Raw genomic sequence first — 19581 nt, 5'->3', positions numbered from 1 at the left:
TTTATCAGTGGGCGTGGGCAAATAATAAAAACAGGACTTTTGTTGTTGTTGTCCGTATTGTGTGTATCCAGCACCGGAGCTTCAGCTCTACCTTTGTCTGCTCCCTGGCTGGCCTCTAAGACACCTATGGACATTAGGGGTGTGTCCCACCTAGCCTAGGGGTTTGTTGATGACCACCTCCCATTGGTGGACGTCAATTTCGCTGCAATTGTTCCCAAGCAAAACGTTGACCATTGCATCCACTCTCCTTTAACCCCTTCGCCGCGGCAGGAATTCCGCCGCGGCGCTGGGGGGGGGGGGGTATTTGGGGGCACGGCGGTGCCGTGCTCATGACGGAACCACTCCGTCATGAGTCACGGGCGAGCTGTGCTCATGACGGAGTGGTTCCGTCATGACTCCGCCCAAGGCGCTAATCGCCCGCACAGGCGGGGAATTAGCGCCGCGTGGGCGGAGCGGCCGCCAACGGCCGCAGCATGACGGAACCACTCCGTCATGAGCACACGGTGCCCGTGGCTCATGACGGAGTGGTTCCGTCATGAGCACGGAACGGGTTAATAATAATCATCCAAGGTTTTTGGCTGCTCTGGGGTATCCCCCCACCCCCTCCTTCCCCTGTGCTACCTTCTATTTCCCTTCTTGCCGCTCTTCTCTGCAGGAAGACTCTGTGGGCAATTTTCCAGCCTGCTGTTAAGATGCCCGTTGCTTTGGTTTCGCCGGCGATTGTCCCATTTCCTGGAACACGGAGTATAGTGCAATATATCCTTTATTTTCTATAAATTGGGATAACTGTGTATTAACCTGCTGCTCCAGCATTTTTTTCAGCTCGTCTCTGACCTCTTTGGGGATTGGCGCTTTGTTGTGGAAATGATGGTTCAGAGGCTTGGCTGTTATTAAATGGGACGCCAATAAGGCAACAATCACCCAGACACCCAGCAAGCTACCATGCCCCTGTGTGCCACAGCTTCCTGACCATTAAACAGTGGCTGCTTGTACTTGACCAAGTTAGTGGGACCTGCAAGTAAATTGGCAAAATCCATGCCACTGTAGCAGACCAGGACAGCCTGAGTGGGAGTTCTGACTAGGCCAGAAACCACTTCAGAACCCAAGGTTAACCCTACTAATCCCTTGGGGGCACTACTAGTACTTGTACTGGTGCTAGGGGCACTAGTTGCTTTAGGGGCAGAAGTAGTTGGTTCTTTGGTGTTAGTCTTGGAACAATTGGCATCCCTTGCTCTGGGTTTTCTCCTTACATAGGTAACACCAAGGTTTCCTGCCAGAGGAAGAGGAGTTTTTGGGTCCTTGTGGAGGCTCCTTTTTGTCTTTACCCTTGTCCCCGCCCTTTGCTTGCATCTTTGAAGAATCTTGCTTCTTGTGGTCATTCCACCACCATGGTTTTTCTGCTTCACCCTGGTGCAGACCCATTTGTCTGCCTTCTTCCCCAATTCTTGCGGAGAGGTCAGATCAGAGTCCACCAGATACTGGTGCAGCTTCTGATTTGGGCAGTTACGGCTGTGCTCCCTCATCAATAAATTGTACAATCCTTCTAAATCATGCACATTATTTCCACGAAGCCAGCTTTCCAGAGCCTTAATAGCACTGTCTACAAAGTCAACCCAGTCTTGGGTGTGTGCCTTCTTTGCGTCCCTAAATTTGACACTGTACTGCTCAGTGACCAAACTCATCTATGAGGTCACTCAAAGACTGTAGTTGTCAGCATCTTTCTCCTTGACAGTGAGGACTTTCTCTTTCTGCCTTTGCTACCAAAAGAGCCACAGGATAGCTACCCACTGCTTCTGGGGTACCTTCTGTACTTTTGAGGCCCTCTCTAAGGCAGCGATCCATTTATGAGTATCATTAACCTAAGCTGTGGAGAGCAGCCTTCAGGCTTAGTCCGGAAGTAGTGTTGAGTAGTTTTACCAGATCTAATTGTGTAGTGTAGGCTAAATGAAAAAGAATCATACAGTGTAGTTATAAAAAATGTATAATTATTACACTACTCACTAACACATTGGTATATCTCCTACCTGGAGATATCAAACCAAATACACTATTTCAATTGTAAACAGGTAAGTAAGCACAATACACAGTGGTCTCCTGGGGGAGACCAAACCTTATACTTCAAGTGGAATCTGAACTGCGACCAAAGTCAGGACTTGGACCAAGAGACTCAGAGCTTGGGACACAAGGTACCACCCAAGGTAAGTACCCAGGAACCCCACAGAGGTTGTGTGCAGAGTGAAAACACAGCTGCGTTCTCTATAGAAGTCAATTGGAAAGTCGTGGTTGCAGTTTTGGAGAAGAAACCCTCCGTAGACCAAAATGGAGGACTTCAGTAAAGATGCCGCTGAGAGTCTGGTGGAACCAAGGATGGATTCCTGAAGAGAAAAACCTGCAAGCAGAGGGGGCAGTCTATGCCACTCGGAGGTGACCTGGGGGCACGGAAGAGCAATGACCACCGAAGATGCAGGAGTGAAGATGGTGACCTTGTTGCTACAGGTGACTCTGAGAAAGACCAGAAACCTTGCACGAGCTGTCGGAAGTAGAGAACCAGCGTGTCAGTGGGAGCACCAACAAGCCTTGACGGCAGTAACTGATGTGGAAAACGATAAAGGAGCTACATTGGGACCAGCAAGATCAAAGGGACTCACCAAGTGCAAGAGTCCGAGCAACCACAGGAGCAAACTAAAGCAAGGGAAGACCCACAATGCCAAAGGCACAGGAGTTGCAAGAGGACCTTGAGTAGCTCACCATAGATGAAGGCCCACGGTGCAGAGGGTGTGGTGAGGACTAAGCTCTTGATAGGAAGAGATGCTGGAGCTTCATGTAGCCTAAGATCTCTGGATAGCAGAGCTAACAAGCCATGCAGTTTGACGCGGTGCACAGGGGTTTGGTCCCAGCAGTTCCGACGATGGATACTGGCCTCAAAATTGCAGAGAGGACAGGGCGGGCATTGAGTTGCAGAACTACCAGCCGTATTGCAGAGCCTTTAGAAGTCTGTGGGATGTCTGGAGTAGCAGACCGGTCAGCTTCGTTGCGGTGTGTGCAGATGCAGGGGAGTGGCTCCTTCCCTCAAAGTAAGACTGTGGAACAGTGATGTGGTTTCAGGCTTGAGTCTTGTCTCACGACGAATCTGAGGACCCGCACACAAGTAAGCTCTTTTATACCAAAATAAAGGAGTTAGGGCGACTCGGGTTCCCTCCCAGCGGAGGAGCTGGACAGAGGGGAGGATACTACCATGTCCTTTGTCCAGTTTCGTCCCAGAGCAGGAGCCAAGGGCTCCCAGAACTGGTTCTAACTAGAGTATGCAAGGAGGGCACCAAACATGCCCTTCAAATCTGGTAGCAAGCCCCCACCCCAATACACTAAGAGCCAGATGTACGACCCTTCCAATTTGTGAGTCGCAAATTGGAATTTACAACAGTGCTTCAGACACTGTATGCGATTCCTAATGGGGTTGCAAATTGCCTGCCTCATTATTATTCATGAGGCAGGCGCGCCACCCGTCCCCCCCCCCCCCCCCCCCCATGAGGAATGGCTAGCACTCCCAAGGATGGTGGCCTGCTCGGGTCAGCAGACCACCATGTCTGTGACTTATTTTTAAATAAAGATTAAATTTTTTTTTAATATATATTAATGCAGCCTGTTTTTCTTAAAGGAAAACGTGAGGCGTTTAAAAAAGAAAAATTAAACGTTAGTTTCATTTTTTTAAAGAGTAAGAAGTTGGACCACTGCCTTCTCTTAAAAATAAATAAATAATTTTGAGTGCCAGTCGCAAAGCGGAGTGGATTATCACCCATTTGAAATGGGTGGTAAACTGTGAGTGTTTAAAACAATCTTGCGTTGAACTGCGAGTCACTATTTGAAAGGGATGCCCATGGCATGCCCCTTCCTCGTAGCGAGTTGCAAAACTGGGCAGACCTGTTTTGCGGTCTCAAACAAGCAGATTTCCAGTTTGTGACCGCAAAAACAGGTCGACCATCTGGCTCCAATGTCCTGTCTGGGAGGTGGTAACACCTCCTTGTGACAGGAAACTATTCTACCTTCCCTTCTGGAGCTCAGCTCAGCAGCCAGAGGGAAGAATAGTGTCTTTATTCGGCCGCAGACTGTGATAGGCTGTTACCGGGAGTACTGGAGGCTTCCTGTAGGAGCCCCCCCCCCCCCCGTAGCAGTGTTGGGGTATGATTCCAACCTGTTTGATACCAAACATGCCCAGATGCGGCACAGCCACTATATGGTTAGCCTTCACGTAATGATGCTTGGCTACTATATGTATCAAAATGGCTGACTGCACTTAAAAAGCCTGGAGAATCGATTCTGGGGTTTGTAGGTACTGTCCTGCTCATGCAGGGGCACCCTCACGCTTATAACCCTACCTTCAGGATTGAAAGGCCTGCTTACGGGTGACTTATAGGTTTTAAGTGTAGTGACCTCCGATATAAGGAAACTTATCCGTCATAATTGGTGCTAGCACCAGCTTACACGGGCTGCAATGGCCCAGTTTGAGTGGTCTCTCAGGGGTGGCATAATACATGCTACAGTCCATGGAAGACCCCCGATGTTCCCATTCCTGGGTACCTTAGTACCATATACTAGGGACTTGCAAGGGTACACCAGTAGCCAATTGTGGGGGTACCAAAGTATTTACCATGTCAAATTTAGGGAGGAAACGGTTATTGGGGTCCTGTTTAGCAGGATCCCAGCCAGACTAGTCAAAAAGACACACTGACACCAGCAAAAAGTGGGGGTAACCATGAAAGCAGATCCTACTTTCCTGCCTTTTGTTGAAAGGTTTTCAGATTCTACTGCCCACATACTGAGAGGCTCACCTTATCTACCAAAGCCTAGATCGAGGACCAAGGGTGGTAAAGGGCCTCCGATTCCCGGGTGCAGGTCTGTGGTGGAGATTTGAGGGCATTTAACCCATTTGGGACACTCTAGATGACTCTGCCTGGGTTCCTCCTCTTACACGTCAGTCCTTCATTCTGACCTCCTCATCCAGGGCCTGTTCGGTCAGCCTCCTTGTAACAGGGTTGTTAGCATAGAAGACAGTGTCTCGGAAACATGTCCCAAAGGTATTCAAGTGAATGGAATATTTTCCATTCCTCTTCACTTTATCCTTAGGTGGTGCAGTAGCACTCTTCACCACTGCACTGTGCTACTCTGCTCTGCATCACTGTACCATATGCCACTTCAGTCTAGTCCATTCTATTCCGCTCTATGCCACTCCAATCTAAATCACTCTACGACACTTCTCTGGTCTATAACTCTACGCTACTCCCTCTTCGCCACTCCACGACAATCTGCTCCACTCTACATCTCTCTGCTCTGCACTCCTTTACTCCACTAGCGTTTAGCCATGCTGAATAGCAGCCACGCTGATGTACAACATGGGTAAAACATATTGACAAAGCCAATAGCTCTTGCATCTGCTGACCTATTGGTTTTGCCAGTGCTTGCTTGCGTTTTTTTTTTTTTCTCCTGTTTTCTGACGTTAATACATATAACCCACTGGAGATTCAGCTACATGGGGTAGTTTGAAAGACATACCTGCGCCTGAATGCTTGGGCACAAAGTAGTTGAAGGTCTAATGAAAAAGCCCTCTCGTCTGGTTCTGTTCCAATGTAGCACGGAAAAGCAGGGGTCAGAATCACCCCTAAACACTACGTGTTGTAATGTAAACGAAAAGCGCTTCTGTACTGAAAATGAAAAGAGGAATTCTTGGACTCAAAGAGAAATTGAGCTGTGCTTTGGGTTTGGTAGATCCTATGTTTTGACGTAATCAGCTGTTTGAGACATTTGGTTTTGGAGATGCACTGTCTTGTAATTTGCCCTAACTTTTAAAAGGCTGCTGAGTACTAATAAGAGACATGTATAATCCTTTCCTCTGGTTATGACATACAATTCCTCCAATACTCCATGAAATCTGTAGCTGTTACAGACTCCCTGGCGCACTAGCATGTGCACCAGTTTAAAACGTTTTTGTTTCTCCAAAGGGAAACTACATTGCAATTCCAGCATGGAATATCAACAAACCTGCTCATATTAGATTGTCTCACAAACTCCACCTTGGTAGCAGAATTTTTCATGTAACCAATTATAATGGCAAAATCCCACCATTGTACCTAAAAATCTGAAATTTGTGTCTTGATGCGCATATATATTTAAAAGTTCTCATCCCCACCCCCCCAAATCAAATTTAACCTTGCTTCTAAAAAAATGTAAGAAGGTCTCACTTCAAGATCTTTTGTGGTGGCTATTTTGCATGTCCTGTTGGACATTCTCTATGGACATTCTCTAGTATCGCTGATGTAATTTGTTGCTAATGAAATGTTACACTCTGACCACCCTAAATAATATTTTTGTTTTCAGTTTCCAAACCAGCTCCTTATTTTGAAGGAACGGCTGTGATCAGTGGAGAATTTAAGGAACTGAAACTTTCGGATTATCGAGGAAAATATTTAGTGTTCTTCTTTTACCCCCTCGACTTGTGAGTACATCCGTGATGAATGTATTTATGGATTTTGAATGCAAACTATGTATAAGGATGATAAATAAAGTGACTTTGTTTTGCTATAGATGTTAGTTTGTTAATTTTAGGTCTGCTTTTGCCAGTACGTGCTGTCTTTGGAACACTTCCTGCTTTCTTTTTTTGTGCCACGATTCTTCTCTATACCTTAAGACCCCACCTGCTCCCCAATACAGTATTACGGATTAAAAGTTTGCAGAAACTGGAAACCAAGTGAGGCAGTTTATACTACTGATAGGTGAAAGTACCTCCCACCTCCTAATATTTTTGTATCCTGGTTTCAGTTTTCTTTTCCCTTTTGCATGTCAGCCGGATTATTTAGCAATGCCAGCTAGTTACACTTGCAAGGGCACCCAGATATATCTCGGACATGAAGCGGGGCTGCAGGGCACATCTCTCAATTGGATCCTCTCTTACTGGAGAGACCACTATCAGTCGATCTGACTAATCCCCTTCAGTTCATCCAAGGTTCAGTTAAACTGTCCTGGTCATTTCTAGGATCAACTGCACCAACTCTATCTAGGTCTCCCCAAGGGCCTCAGTCGCAGACTCTAACTTGCCCAGACTGAGGCAGCCATATTAACCTTCCATCAACCCAGACACTGCCACATCACCCCCCTGATGAGAAAATTACACTGGCTTCCTGTAGAACAAAGTACCATCTTCAAGACACTATCATTTTCAAACCCCTTCATGGAAGTAACCCGGCCTTCCCAGCTTCCTGTATTCAAAAATACGACCCCAAATGAACTTCCTCACCATCCACAAATTTAACAAGAAGAAAATGAGTGCCTCCAGATTCTCCGTGTCAGCCCCCCGTGTATGACACTTGTGATAAAAACTACACCCAGGTACATGAGCTTGAGGCAACCGCTAAAAACATGGCTTTTAAAACCAGTATATGACTAAGCCCTGATTAGCAGCATACAGTACTTCTGTTACGTAAGCACCAAGAAACTGTTGTGGTGTATGTGGGTTCTAAAAATGCTAGTAACATAAGAAGCATATGGTCACCGTATGTTTCAGTGTTCGTTGCAAGTGGACCTACTTCAACCAGTTACCGTGAGTGGAGATGATCTTAGAACGCTATCTCGTGGTATCTGGCGCTTGCTCCAATGATGTGCAACCAGTTTCCAGGATGCCTTGGGGATGGCATTGACACATCCCAAAATTCCCACCGGGTAAAGGAGAGCGAGAATCCGAGTGATCTCCCTTATGTCACAATCTGCAGTTCAATAATCATGAATTGTACGACAAGACCACATCCTATGCAGTCAGTCAGCGTTGGGTGCATTAAATCTCTAGCGGTTTGAGTCGTCTGAGGCCTTAGAGTTGCAGGCTGCATGGGGTGTAATATGCTCTGTGTAGGAGTTTTAACTCAGTCTAAATTTGTCATTGGGGGTAGATCTGTTTGCAGCAAAACTCACTTTGTGGATTAGGGATGGTATAGGTTGACCCATAGCCTTTTACCATTTGGTCTTCATGGTGAGGTCACCATGGTTCAAAGTGTGGCACAGTTATAAATTCTGAACACCAGGTGGGTTTATCGGGGTTAGTGATGAGCATAGCAGCGCCCACTCGGGGCTCCCTCCGAAATTTGTGAAAATTTTCTTTCATTGAACCCTGTAGTAAATAATAGACACGGGAGTCCATCATGGTATGGTACTAAGGTTTCTGTTAAAGAATACCACATATGTTAAGAGCTGACCCGTAGGGCGCAGGTGTTTGTGTGGTTTTAAATTTTTTTTTTTTTTTTTTTAACTTTAATAAATTGCTCTTCATGGGATATTTGCATAGCCCATGCTGCGATGTGACTTGGGAGATGGAAAATCAAAGGTTTATGTAGTGAGTAGATTGCCGGGTGTTTGTCAGTGTTGCTAGCCCATTCCAGGCCCATCTTGTGCACCCACAGTGTATATCGCCCTGGTGGGATGTTGTTTCTGCACTAACTGAGTGATGCAAAAGGGATTTGGGGTGACCAGGCCTGCCTCGAGATGGAGGTGAGCACTCTGACTAGAAACCATTGGCGCGCATTTTTAGCCTGAGCTTTCAGTTTAGTAAAGTTCGATATTGGACATTGAAAAGCCACCCTTCTCATAAAGCATTTGTAATTTGAGCCATGCACTCTGGGATTGCCTGCCAGCACCGATCAACCTCCCTATCAGTGAGTCCAAGTGGCTGAAGAAGGCATTTTTGAGTACAAGTGGACATTTTGGAACCAGTAGGAGTTTGGAAGAACAATCAATAAGTGCTTAATTCAGCTCTCTACTGAGCTGGAGGGAGAGAGACTGTCTTCTTTAGTTTTCTTTGAGTGGTCGGTCATGGTGGTAGTCTATACATATGCTTTAGTTAGCAAAACCAGAACTGTTTCTATCCAGTTAATATTGAGGCAAAACCATGCACCCAAAGCAGCTATTTCTTCATCCTTCTATTGGTCAGGAACCCTACACTCAGTCTTGACCCAGTGATTATCAGCGTACATTGAGAGGTTAAGTCGGCATGTGCCAAATTCTGTTCCCCTGTGGTGATGCTACTCCTGCAAAAAGCAAGTCAGAGGCACCACTACCAATGTGAAGAGGTTAAGGGACAGTGGGCAACTCTATTTTGTGCTCCTTTGTATCCGCACCGGAGGCAAAAGCATGTTATTTGCCTCAATTCTAGCAGTTGTGTCTGTGTATAGTAAAGCCACCATTTTAGTAACCCCATGCCCATTTGTTCAATGACTGTTAGCAGGAATGTCTGTTCAATGAAGTTGAAGGCCTTGGTCGTGATTAGAAACGGTTGCTTCCATGGAGGTATCTATTTGATTTGTTACAGGGAAGAAAGTGTGGAGATTGACATCGGACAATCTATCGGATATGAATCCTAATTGATCTGAATGGGCCAGAGCAGAGAGAAGCGACCATATTCCGTCAGTAGTCATTTTAGCCAAAATCTTGTTATCTATGTTGATTGGTGAAAGAGGATGATATTATTCATAAGTGGAGGCCGGCTTGCCCTGTTTAATGCATCATGAAGGGGGGCTGCTGGTCTCAAATGCCTCATTATATACTTATTCGAAGAAGGGGGCTCATTTCAGACTTTTCTTTGTCGAACTCTGAAGGGAGTCAATCGCTACTCGTGGCAGAGGTGTTCTTTAGAGACTTGATCACACCCCTACTCTCCGGTAGCCTAATGGGGCCACAGAGGGGCTCCTGTTGATGCGTCTCTAACCAGGCAAGGATCACTTTGAGGTAACTGTGAATGTCTACCTTTAGAGGCATTTATTTTAGATGGATCAAAATCGGCACAATACTCTACAATTGCGTGCAGGCTAACTTTGTATTTATGGAATGCTCCAGGAGGTGGGGTGGGGGGGGGGGGGGGGGGTTCGATCTGAATCACATTGACCAAAGCCTAGGGTGGTCTAATTAGGCCAGCAACGGTGTGGTCCGATCTTTCTCCCTCTCTGTATAGTCTAGCTGTGGCCTCCTGTCCATGGCCTCGCAGAACTCTAGCCTTGTTAAATTCAGAGTATTTAACAAAGTCTGGTCTTGGCTGATCGCACCTTCTCTTTCAAGTTTTCTAATGTCTGGCTCCAAGCCTCTTGGGCCACCCTGTTGGTCCTTAAGAAGCCTGTGACACTTGGAGATACTCACCCCTGATCATCACCTTGAAGGCATCCCAGAAGGTAGCGTATGTTGCTACTGAGTAATTATTTTTTTAATGAAGTAAGATGCAAGCTGTACATATTGAGTAAAACACCTGATCCATTAGTGTTTTAGGGCTCGGTCTCTTTGCTTGTATATTAGCCTGAATGTTGAGTGCAAGCAATACTGTTAAATGGTCAGGTGGTATACGTGGTAAATATTTAACGTGGTCCAGCCATCCCACTGTGTCTTGTGTTCCTATCCAGAAATCTAGCCCAGATTAGGAAGTGTGTATAGTTGAGTAATGCAAGTAGTCTTTGGTTATAGAATACACTTTTCTGAAATATATCAACCATACCATTGCAACCATACCAGTGTTTTGTATAGTTCTTTTGAGTTCAGTTTGTGCCAGGGTATGTCGGTGAGCTCCAAAAGTGGGGCTACCTAGTGCAGGGAGGAGTGTGGTGTTAGTCGCCTGTCCATAGTATGGTACACTGGTTGGATGTAGCAAACTCCACCAAAACATTGATAAAGAAGGCAGGGTCATTGAAGTTAGGGCAATGCAACTTTACTTTAGTGATGTGCTCAGAGCCAAGCTTTCTCTGGACCAGGAGATGTCGTCCGTTATCATGAGCTATATGCACTGGACTAGATGGCACCCCTCTTCTGATCACTATTGGTATACCCCTGGAATAAATTTAAAGTGAAGAAAAGTAGTGGTGATTGGACAAGAAACTTGTGAATGTAGTATCTGCAGCAAGATATGTTTCTTGTATCGGCGCCATTTCTACGAAATGCCACTTAAAGTCGGCAAGTACCTTTTGAGCCTTCAAATGATCGTTTATTCCCCTTACATTCCAGGTGAGAAGATATTTTAAGCATAGGTATCACTTTTTGATGAGCCTATTCATTGTGTGTGGATTATAGCTATCCTGGCAGGCCATGTGTGTGTGGTATAGCCAGTGTGACAAAGCGCTCCAATCATATTAACCCTTTCCCCACCCACATCAAGCCCCAATACCTCTAAGAATAGTCCCATCGAACTTTGCATACTGACATTTTCATGCTGTGTTGGCGCTTTGTCTCTGGCACGTTGAAGTATAGTGTCCTTGCCCCTGTAGTTAAGTAATTTGGCTATAATTCGCCTTAATGGGGCACCAGGAACAGGTTTTAGAGCCAGTTATCCATGAGCTCATTCTATCACAAAGACTAGGGATAAGTTGTCTCTAACTAAAATGTTCCCCATCGTGGACTCTAGATAGTCCTCTATCTTTCCTGTACCCACTAACTTTGGTATTCCAGTTGTTGAGTTGTATTTGCAGAAGCAGGCCTCCGTGTCCTTGTCCTTAGCCCAGATTGTTTTCCATTTCAATTAGTAACTCCTTCTATATCTTCGAATGCTGTTTGCAGTCCTCCTCAATATCTGAGATATGCTTCTTTGTTAGATCTATCCTTGTGTGTTTGTCCATTCTCTCCTTCATTCTTCACTTTATCTATCCTTGTTTGTCCAGGCTTTCCTTCTTGCATCCAGCCTGCTTGTCGGGGTCCCTTTTTTTCTGTCCATAGTAGCTAGGCTGCCTGATCTCCTGTCTGAGTTGTGCTGGGCCAAAGGTGATTTCTTTGCTCCATCACTGCCTCCCCAGGGACTGCAGCTTCAGCCTGAATGTGGTCAACGAGGCGAGTGTCTTTCCAGGGGTTCTCAAAAGTGAACTTGGGTTGTTTATTATCTGCTTTACATATGATGATCAAGGGGTGGCTGGTAAGCGGAGCAAAGTTGGTACTAAGGAGTGCGGGATCTGGTGGTGATATGAGTTGAGAAGTCTGAATGCATCAGCTGGACTCTGCATAACATGCCCGCCTCCTGTTACCTTGCTGCCTCAGGCGGGGTGAACCGATGTGCAAGGGATATGCCATGACCCCCTCCGTGGTTCCTTACTCTGGTTAATCTCAGGACGGACTATTCAGGGTAGTTTGCACTCATGCGCGTAAGGGTAGGTAGGAAGCTCAACCTGCGTTGGAGGAGTGCCCTGGCCTGGTGAAATAGCCTGTGCTGTTTCAAGTGCAAAGTCCGTAAGGATAGGTGCAGCAGGTACGTGCAGAGGATTAGGGGGGTGGTGTTGAGGCTGGGTAACAGATCAGCATCTAGGCCAGTGGCTGCCTATCACAACTGCCAGTGACCCGCGTGCACAACGATCACCACCAAAGTGTGGTTAGTCCCTGGGCTTGTCTCCTCCTCTCAGGGCCTTCACCTTTGCACTCGGGGCTCCCATCCCGGGATACCAGTCAGAGCGCTGTGGTTGGCAGTTGCTGGGCTATTACAGCAGCGACTGTGATTCTGCGGGGGGGGGGGTGATGAAGGATGATGTGGCACCTGGCTGTCTTTAACGTAATCTCCATCACGACCATGCCTGCCCTTGCCTCTCTTCCTCCGGTCTTGCTCACGAGCAGCACCTCACACCAGCAGGTTCCTCTGCAAGAGCGGTTGTGCACTGAGTTTTCTTGCACCGGTTTCAGGTCTCCAATCCAGCTGATAGGCTGTTGAAAAGCATGATGTTGGCGATTTATTGAACCCACCCGTTGGAGCAGTGCACTCGGGTGTCTATCTTGATTAGCTTCTCCCCCCTCAGTCCCCCAGATTTCAGCTTTTACCAACATGGAATTACTGGTCTTGCATAATTTGCAGAACTTCGGTGATAGTTTGGCAGATTACACGCATAATAAAAAATGTAGACCATTGGGAATGAAAATATTTGGACATAATGAATACATGATACTTGCACTGAAAGAACTAAATTGGGTGTCTGCATTTATTTATATTGGACATTTTTTAAAGAACACCACATCACAAAAGCCTCAAACTGACTAATAATCATTACTCTGTCATATGCACCTAATAGTTATCATAGTAAATTTCATCTCATCGGTCCTTGTTGGAAGGGTGTCCTCAGGGAGGCTACGGAACACGTTCCTGACCACCCCGTGACCCACCTTTCCCCCGAGTTAGGCCGAGCACTGGCAGGGAGGCCCTTCCTGGAAGGGTCTCGTTCCTAGGATCGTACGCGCTGAGCTTGCACTACTCGACAAAGGGACACCACACAGTAGATTTTAGTAAGTCAGTGTACTTTTATCTAGTGATTCGGGGGGGATCTTTATGATCCGTGATACAGTTGTTAGTTCAATACCACAAGCGTCGGTGGTTTCGTGAGGGGGTATTGGGTAGCGGGACAATCAATCATAGGCATTGGTATAGCGCACTGCTCAACCGGAGGGTCTCAAGGCGCTGGGTGGGGGGGGGACGCTACTGCTCGAACAGCCAGGTCTAGAGTTGCTTCCTGAAGGCGAGATGGTCTTGCGTTGTCTGGAGGTGGATGGGGAGGGAGTTCCATGTCTTGGCTGCCAGGTAGGAGAAGGATCTTCCTCCGGCGGTGGCTCTGCGGATGTGGGGGACGGTGGCAAGAGCGAGGCTGGCGGAGCGGAGCTGGCGGGTGGGCTTGTGGAAGGTCAGGCAGCTGTTGAGGTACTTGGGGCCCAGGTCGTGGAGGGCCTTGTGTGCGTGGGTGAGGAGTCGGAACGTGATTCTTTTGTTGACGGGGAGCCAGTGCAGGTCTCTCAGGTGTCCGGAGATGTGGCTGTGTCGGGGGATGTCCAGGATGAGTCGTGCTGAGGCGTTCTGGATCCGTTGGAGTTTCTTCTGGAGTTTGGCGGCGGTGCCGGCGTAGAGGGCGTTCCCGTAGTCCAGCCGACTGGTGACGAGGGCCTGGGTGACCGTCTTCCTGGTCTCGGTGGGGATCCACCGGAAGATCTTTCGAAGCATGCGCAGGGTGTTGAAGCATGAAGACAAGACGGCGTTGACTTGTCTGGTCATCGAGAGGGAGGAGTCCAGGATGAAGCCTAGGTTGCGTGCGTGGTCCGTTGGCTTGGGGGGTGGCTCCCAGGGCGGGGGGCCACCAGGAGTCGTCCCAGGCGGAGGGTGATGATCCCAGTATGAGGACCTCCGTCTTGTCTGAGTTCAGTTTCAGGCTGCTGTTCTTCATCCATTCGGCGACGTCTTTCATCCCTTCGTGTAGGCTGGCTCTGGCGGCGTCCGGGTCGCTGGTGAGGGAGAGGATCAGCTGGGTGACGTCGGCGTAGGTGATGATCTTGAGGTTGTGTTGACGTGCGATGGTTGCGAGGGGGCTCATGTAGACGTTTTTAGAGGGTGGGGCTGAGCGATGACCCTTGTGGAACGCCGCAGATGACTTCGGTGGCCGCTGACCGGAACGGGGGGAGGTGGACTCTCTGAGTTCTTCCGGCGAGGAATGAAGTGATCCACTCCAGGGCCTTCTCCTGGATGCCGGTGTTGTTCAGGCGCTTTTGCAATGCAATAGGTCTCGCATTATGGAATGTTTGAGCTATTGGCATGGCTAATAATAATGCACCGCCAATAGATCAAACTTCTAGTAATGCAACACCTATTGCATTTGCGATCGCTTACGCGATAGCAAGGCAAGACCTAAAAACGTGAGCTGGCAAAGAAATTAAGGAAGAAATTGAGCAACAGGAAAGGAGAAGGCAAGAGTGGTGCAAAGAGAAAGAAGTAAGAGTAAAAGTTAAAGGTAGGGAGAATGGGAGTAGTCTGTGAAAGGGACAGAAGAAAACATAAAAATAATTGTGGGTAAAGAGAGAAATGCTATGAGTGGCAGGTGTGGCAGAGATTAACAGGATGGACAAAACAAGGGATACGGACCGAAAAGGGGGGGGGGGGGGGGGGGGGGAATACAAGGAATGAGTTGTGTAGCACATCGAAAGTTGGGTCGGAAAGTAACAAATTGGCAAAAAAATATGCAGTGGGTGGTAGGAAAGGATCTCAAGTCGGGTATGAACCATAGTGGGTGTGTAGTGTACAATGAAAGGGAATACAAAACAAACACGACATTCGATACCATAAAACCATTCACTTGGGAAAAGAAAACAAAAATATTAAACAAAAGCATTATACTGTAAAAACTATATGATTTCTGTGCATAATTTAAAGACAATTATAGAAGATCTTCAACTTAATATCAAGCGGAACTTTTTGGTCTCTGTAGCCCAAAACAGATTTTAGTAAGTGTCGTATTAATACACTTGCTGCAGTTTCTAATAAGGTAAAGATAAGGAATAAGCAGCTCTGCCGCTTTTTTCAAGTCTATTCGTATTTAACTGCTACAGTACATTTTTGTCATTGCATTCTGGGAATTGTAGTCTTGTTTATCTTACTATAGCGCTAAGACACCAAGCCCCAGAAAGTAAAGAAAACCCCTGTACTGGAGCTGCTAGTCACTCATGCCCCAGGGAGAGTACGCAGCTATTAAAGCATTTTGTCAAGAAAAAGATCATAACAGCAGCCCCTAGATTAAAGATGAAAGTAGCCACGGATTGGGTTGGAGAATATGTTGCTGGAAGGGAAGAGCATGAAAATGAAGGTGATGCATAAAGGAAGCAGGCATCAAGCTCCATTAGAACCTAAAGGCGATGGTAGGGGCTGCTCACATGGCTCCTGTCGAGAGTAACTGAAATGGAAAAACTCATTACATGGCAGAAAGGTCAATTTGAACAAAAAAGGGATTTGTTTGTGACCTTTCACGCATGACAGTAGTCGGAGGTGTCTCAAACCCATCTGTTCGTGTTAAGCGTGCAGGAAAACATTACCCACCCATGCCCAATTTTATTTCTAATACAGAATGGACTCTGAACTCTTTGTGTTTTTTTTAAAAAAATGAACCTCTGTTTTGAATACACCTATTTTGGTTTTAGTATCGCTGCCTGCAAGTACAACAGAAGAGGAGCCAATTTGCTGCCAAAGCAAATAAAAAGGGAATATGTTCATTTTGATGTTGTCACTGACGACCTTGTAAATCATCCCGATGTCACGTGCTCGCTTGCAACCAGCTTCAAACGTGAGGTATGGGAAGAGCTAATCAGGGGGGCTCATTAGCAGAGCACAGCTGCTGTAAATGTGGTGAATGAAGTGTTGACGAGGAGTATCAGGCCATAACTAATACACTAAAGTTAGTTTATCACCGCGTACCACATCAAAACACAGTTTTCATCATCACAGTCCCCGGAAGGTTTATTTTTCGTTATTTGTTGGAAACCTTTAGCATTCCATTCGACTGATTCTGCAAGTGAAAGACAATGGGGGTGGGGGAAACACTCCACGGAGGATAAAAAAAACGAGAGCTGAGAATGTAAAGAATGAGGCAAGGGAAGAGGACAAGGTGAGCTGATGAGGATGCAAAGGTGAAGCGATGTTCAGTACTGCATGGACTGGAGTGAAAAGAGAAACAAGCTTTGGCAACGCGGCTGCGAAAGTGACGCGGCCGCGAAAGTGAAAGTGATCGCAATCGCGATTACGATCGCGTGCAACGGAGGGCGTGTGTTCACGTGCACTGTAGCTTTAGGCCACGGCGGCACTTTGAAAAAGCCTGTTTACAAAATGTCTCGGCCAGATCAGCGCAAGCGCTGGATCAGGCGAGACCTAACAAGCAGTGCTGCAGGTCTCTCATTAGTGAACGTTTGAGCCATTGGTGTTGCAAATGATGCTTGCTAGGTTTTTATTTGTGGTCAAGAAATATCCCAGCAATAGCAGAAGTAATAAAAGAAATTTCACGAAGCAAGGAAAGGCGTGCAGTACCACAGGCTGTTAGGTGTCCCTGTGGAGTTTTAAAAGGACCTCTATTAGACGCATAAGGTACTGTACCTTTAATTAGATGGATGGCACACTACACAGTACTCGAATGTACTGCAACCGATTTATTTGTAAATTGTTGGTGTCGGTGCTTTACCGTTTGAAACACAGTATAAACGACGATACAGCCAGCACTGTATATAATTTATCATACAGCCAAACACGTGGGAAGAAAAAAAATGACGCACAACACTGGTGTCCGCACGGATGTAAATCTCTAAAGATGCAGCCATCGTTCACTCTAAACTAACAACCAAAACCAAGCAGAAACCCAAACTGCCCCTCTGCCTGTGTACAGGAAGTGTGCATTTTAGTTTTAGAACTGGAACCTTTGCTGTTGTGTTCACCTACAGGCGCACTTTCTTCATAATAACCATGCAAGAGAATCGTGTATGGGGAGCCCAACACCACTATTCTAAGTGCCTAAGTATGTGTTGGTTCCCAAACTGTGTGTTTGGTGTGCAGCGCCCCTGGCTATTTTCATGGCGCACCGGGATGCTGCGACGCACATATTGTGAACCACAGCAGCATTAATTTTAATTAAACAAAAAAAAAAGAAGCGATCTTGTAGTAAAGGTGCGGGCGGGCAAGCAGTGTTGTGGGAGAGATGAAGGGAGTCTGCACGCTTAAAGCAAAAGTGACTAATAAAAAAAGTCAGACTATGGATGACGTGAGGCGGCTGGCCGTGGAGCAGGGAGGGGAGGAGTGTCTTTAAAAGATGGATCGCGGTGTCCATGATTGGGTGCTGCGCGGAGGCAGGTAAACGCGTGTAACCAGGAACGTGTCATGCCTGCAACAGCAGCTAGGACAAAGTCATTAAAAAAATAGTGCTCACAAACTGTAAATAAAACCTACTCGGTAACAACACATGTAATGGGGCAGTCCTCATGGGAACGTACAAGAGCAAAGGAGGGACTACTAAACAGATTAACCTATGAAACGAAACAATTTCCAAAAGACAGTCAAAGGAGCCAGTAAAATACATGGGCGGGGCTTGTAGCTCATTTTCAGAATACACCATGTCTTGAAGAGACAGCCCAAACACTGCCAGGCGAGACCTAAAAAATACTTATCTCAATGTTTGCTGGAATGTAAGGGCTCAGGATTAGAGTGGCAGGTTGGTTTTGCATTACCATATTTCTTCGAGGTGGGTGAACCAAAATATTTACAGGTATTACAGAGGGAAGGATCTTGCTTGGATCTTAGATCCTGTACACGAACCGAACCCTGAAAATGTTTGCTATCGCACATGTCTCACGTAAAATAGGATGGTCGCCACAAAGCTAAAAAAAAAAGTTAATTTCATGGACAAAGCGAATTAAAAAAATATATATATTACGCCTTCAATTTAGAGAACTGAACTTTTTTTTTTTTTTAAATATGTGAAATGAGGAAAAGGGCACTCCTGCTTAATATCCCACATGTATATTCAATAATCTGGCCCCTAAAGGACTTGTTTTGTAATTGTTGTAATACTCTGCTGCAGTCATTCATTGGCTAAGTGGTGACTGTAGTCCTTGCGCTTCGGCCATTTTCTAATCTTTACTGTTTTTGTCTTGCAGCTTATGCAATATGTTTCTTTTTTATTTTTTGCTGAGAACATTGGTTGTTTTGACGTTCTGAACTGAGCCAAGTTGACCATCTGCCAATCTGTATGAAATGATATATAATATATACCTAAGAAAATGTTGATAACCTTTTGTAGAAATGTTTCTTCTGAAAATAAGTTTAACTTTTTCTAGGGGATCCATTTAAGGTCCAGAATCCCGATGGATGGTGGAGCTTTAAAATAGTTGTAAACGTGTTTTTGTTTAAGATTGTCTTCAGTTTTTGTCTAACATGTTCTCAACATAACTTGCAGTACACGCATGGGTAGTACCATGGCTTCGACATTAAATCTACCACTTGCAGCATCAAGTCAGTTTTGCAATTATAGCTATAGCAATTGCTGGCTGTAGAATGTGTATGTATGTGCTTATATTTAATCCATCCACTGCCCAATAACTGCCCGACCTGTTACACAGCAGGTTGTAGGACAGATCAAGGGACCTGCCCTGCGTTCCATGAAGCAGAGCTGTCTGCTGGATTAATTTTGACTGACAGTGTTCAGTACTATTGGGGAAATAACAGTGGAATGCCACTTTACACTCTGTAGAAATTAATATACTTGCCCTGATTACATGTACAATTGGAAATCACCCTAATTTGAAAAACCTTTAATGTTTGAGCACTTGAAAATGTATTATTTGATTGACAATTCTGCATTTGTATACAGTCAGAGGTAAACTGTACTAGTCTGTGATTTCATAACTGAATGTTCAAATTGTTACAAAGTGGTACATTTGTGATTGATAACTTGTAACAGTTTTTCATATATTTCAGCACCTTTGTAACTGTTTTTCATATATTTCAGCACCTTTGTTTGTCCGACAGAAATAATAGCCTTTAGTGATAGAATTGAAGAATTTCGATCTATAAACACTGAAGTGGTAGCATGTTCTGTGGATTCACAGTTTACACACTTAGCATGGTAAGTACATTGGCTTTCATAAATTTTCCATGAAATTGAATGTCCTTTTTGAAGTGAATAATTGTATTACTCCAATTTAGATACGTTGGAGTGTTTAGAATTCTAAAAGTGAGTAGTGCATCTATACAAAGTTTTTTTGGGTTTAAATTTGTTTGAAAAGAAATGTGTTGAGGGACTTGTTCTGAAC

At 45.8% G+C, this 19581-nt stretch overlaps 1 protein-coding gene across 2 annotated transcripts in view; it reads left to right on the top strand.

Moving 5' to 3' along the window:
• Window positions 1-19581, top strand: part of PRDX4 (peroxiredoxin 4) — an 89656-nt gene that overhangs the window by 9142 nt on the left and 60933 nt on the right. For both annotated transcript variants that reach the window (XM_085622472.1, XM_085622473.1), the window contains exons 2-3: window positions 6370-6487; window positions 19278-19394. In XM_085622472.1, coding sequence (XP_085478598.1) covers window positions 6370-6487; window positions 19278-19394 — 235 coding nt within the window. The remainder of the gene's footprint in view (window positions 1-6369; window positions 6488-19277; window positions 19395-19581) is intronic.

This window comes from Triturus cristatus, chromosome 8 (genome assembly GCF_964204655.1).
Source record: "Triturus cristatus chromosome 8, aTriCri1.1, whole genome shotgun sequence".
Lineage (NCBI taxonomy): Eukaryota > Metazoa > Chordata > Amphibia > Caudata > Salamandridae > Triturus > Triturus cristatus.
Note: the sequence above shows the minus strand (reverse complement) of the source record. Positions and strands in the feature narration are given on the sequence as shown.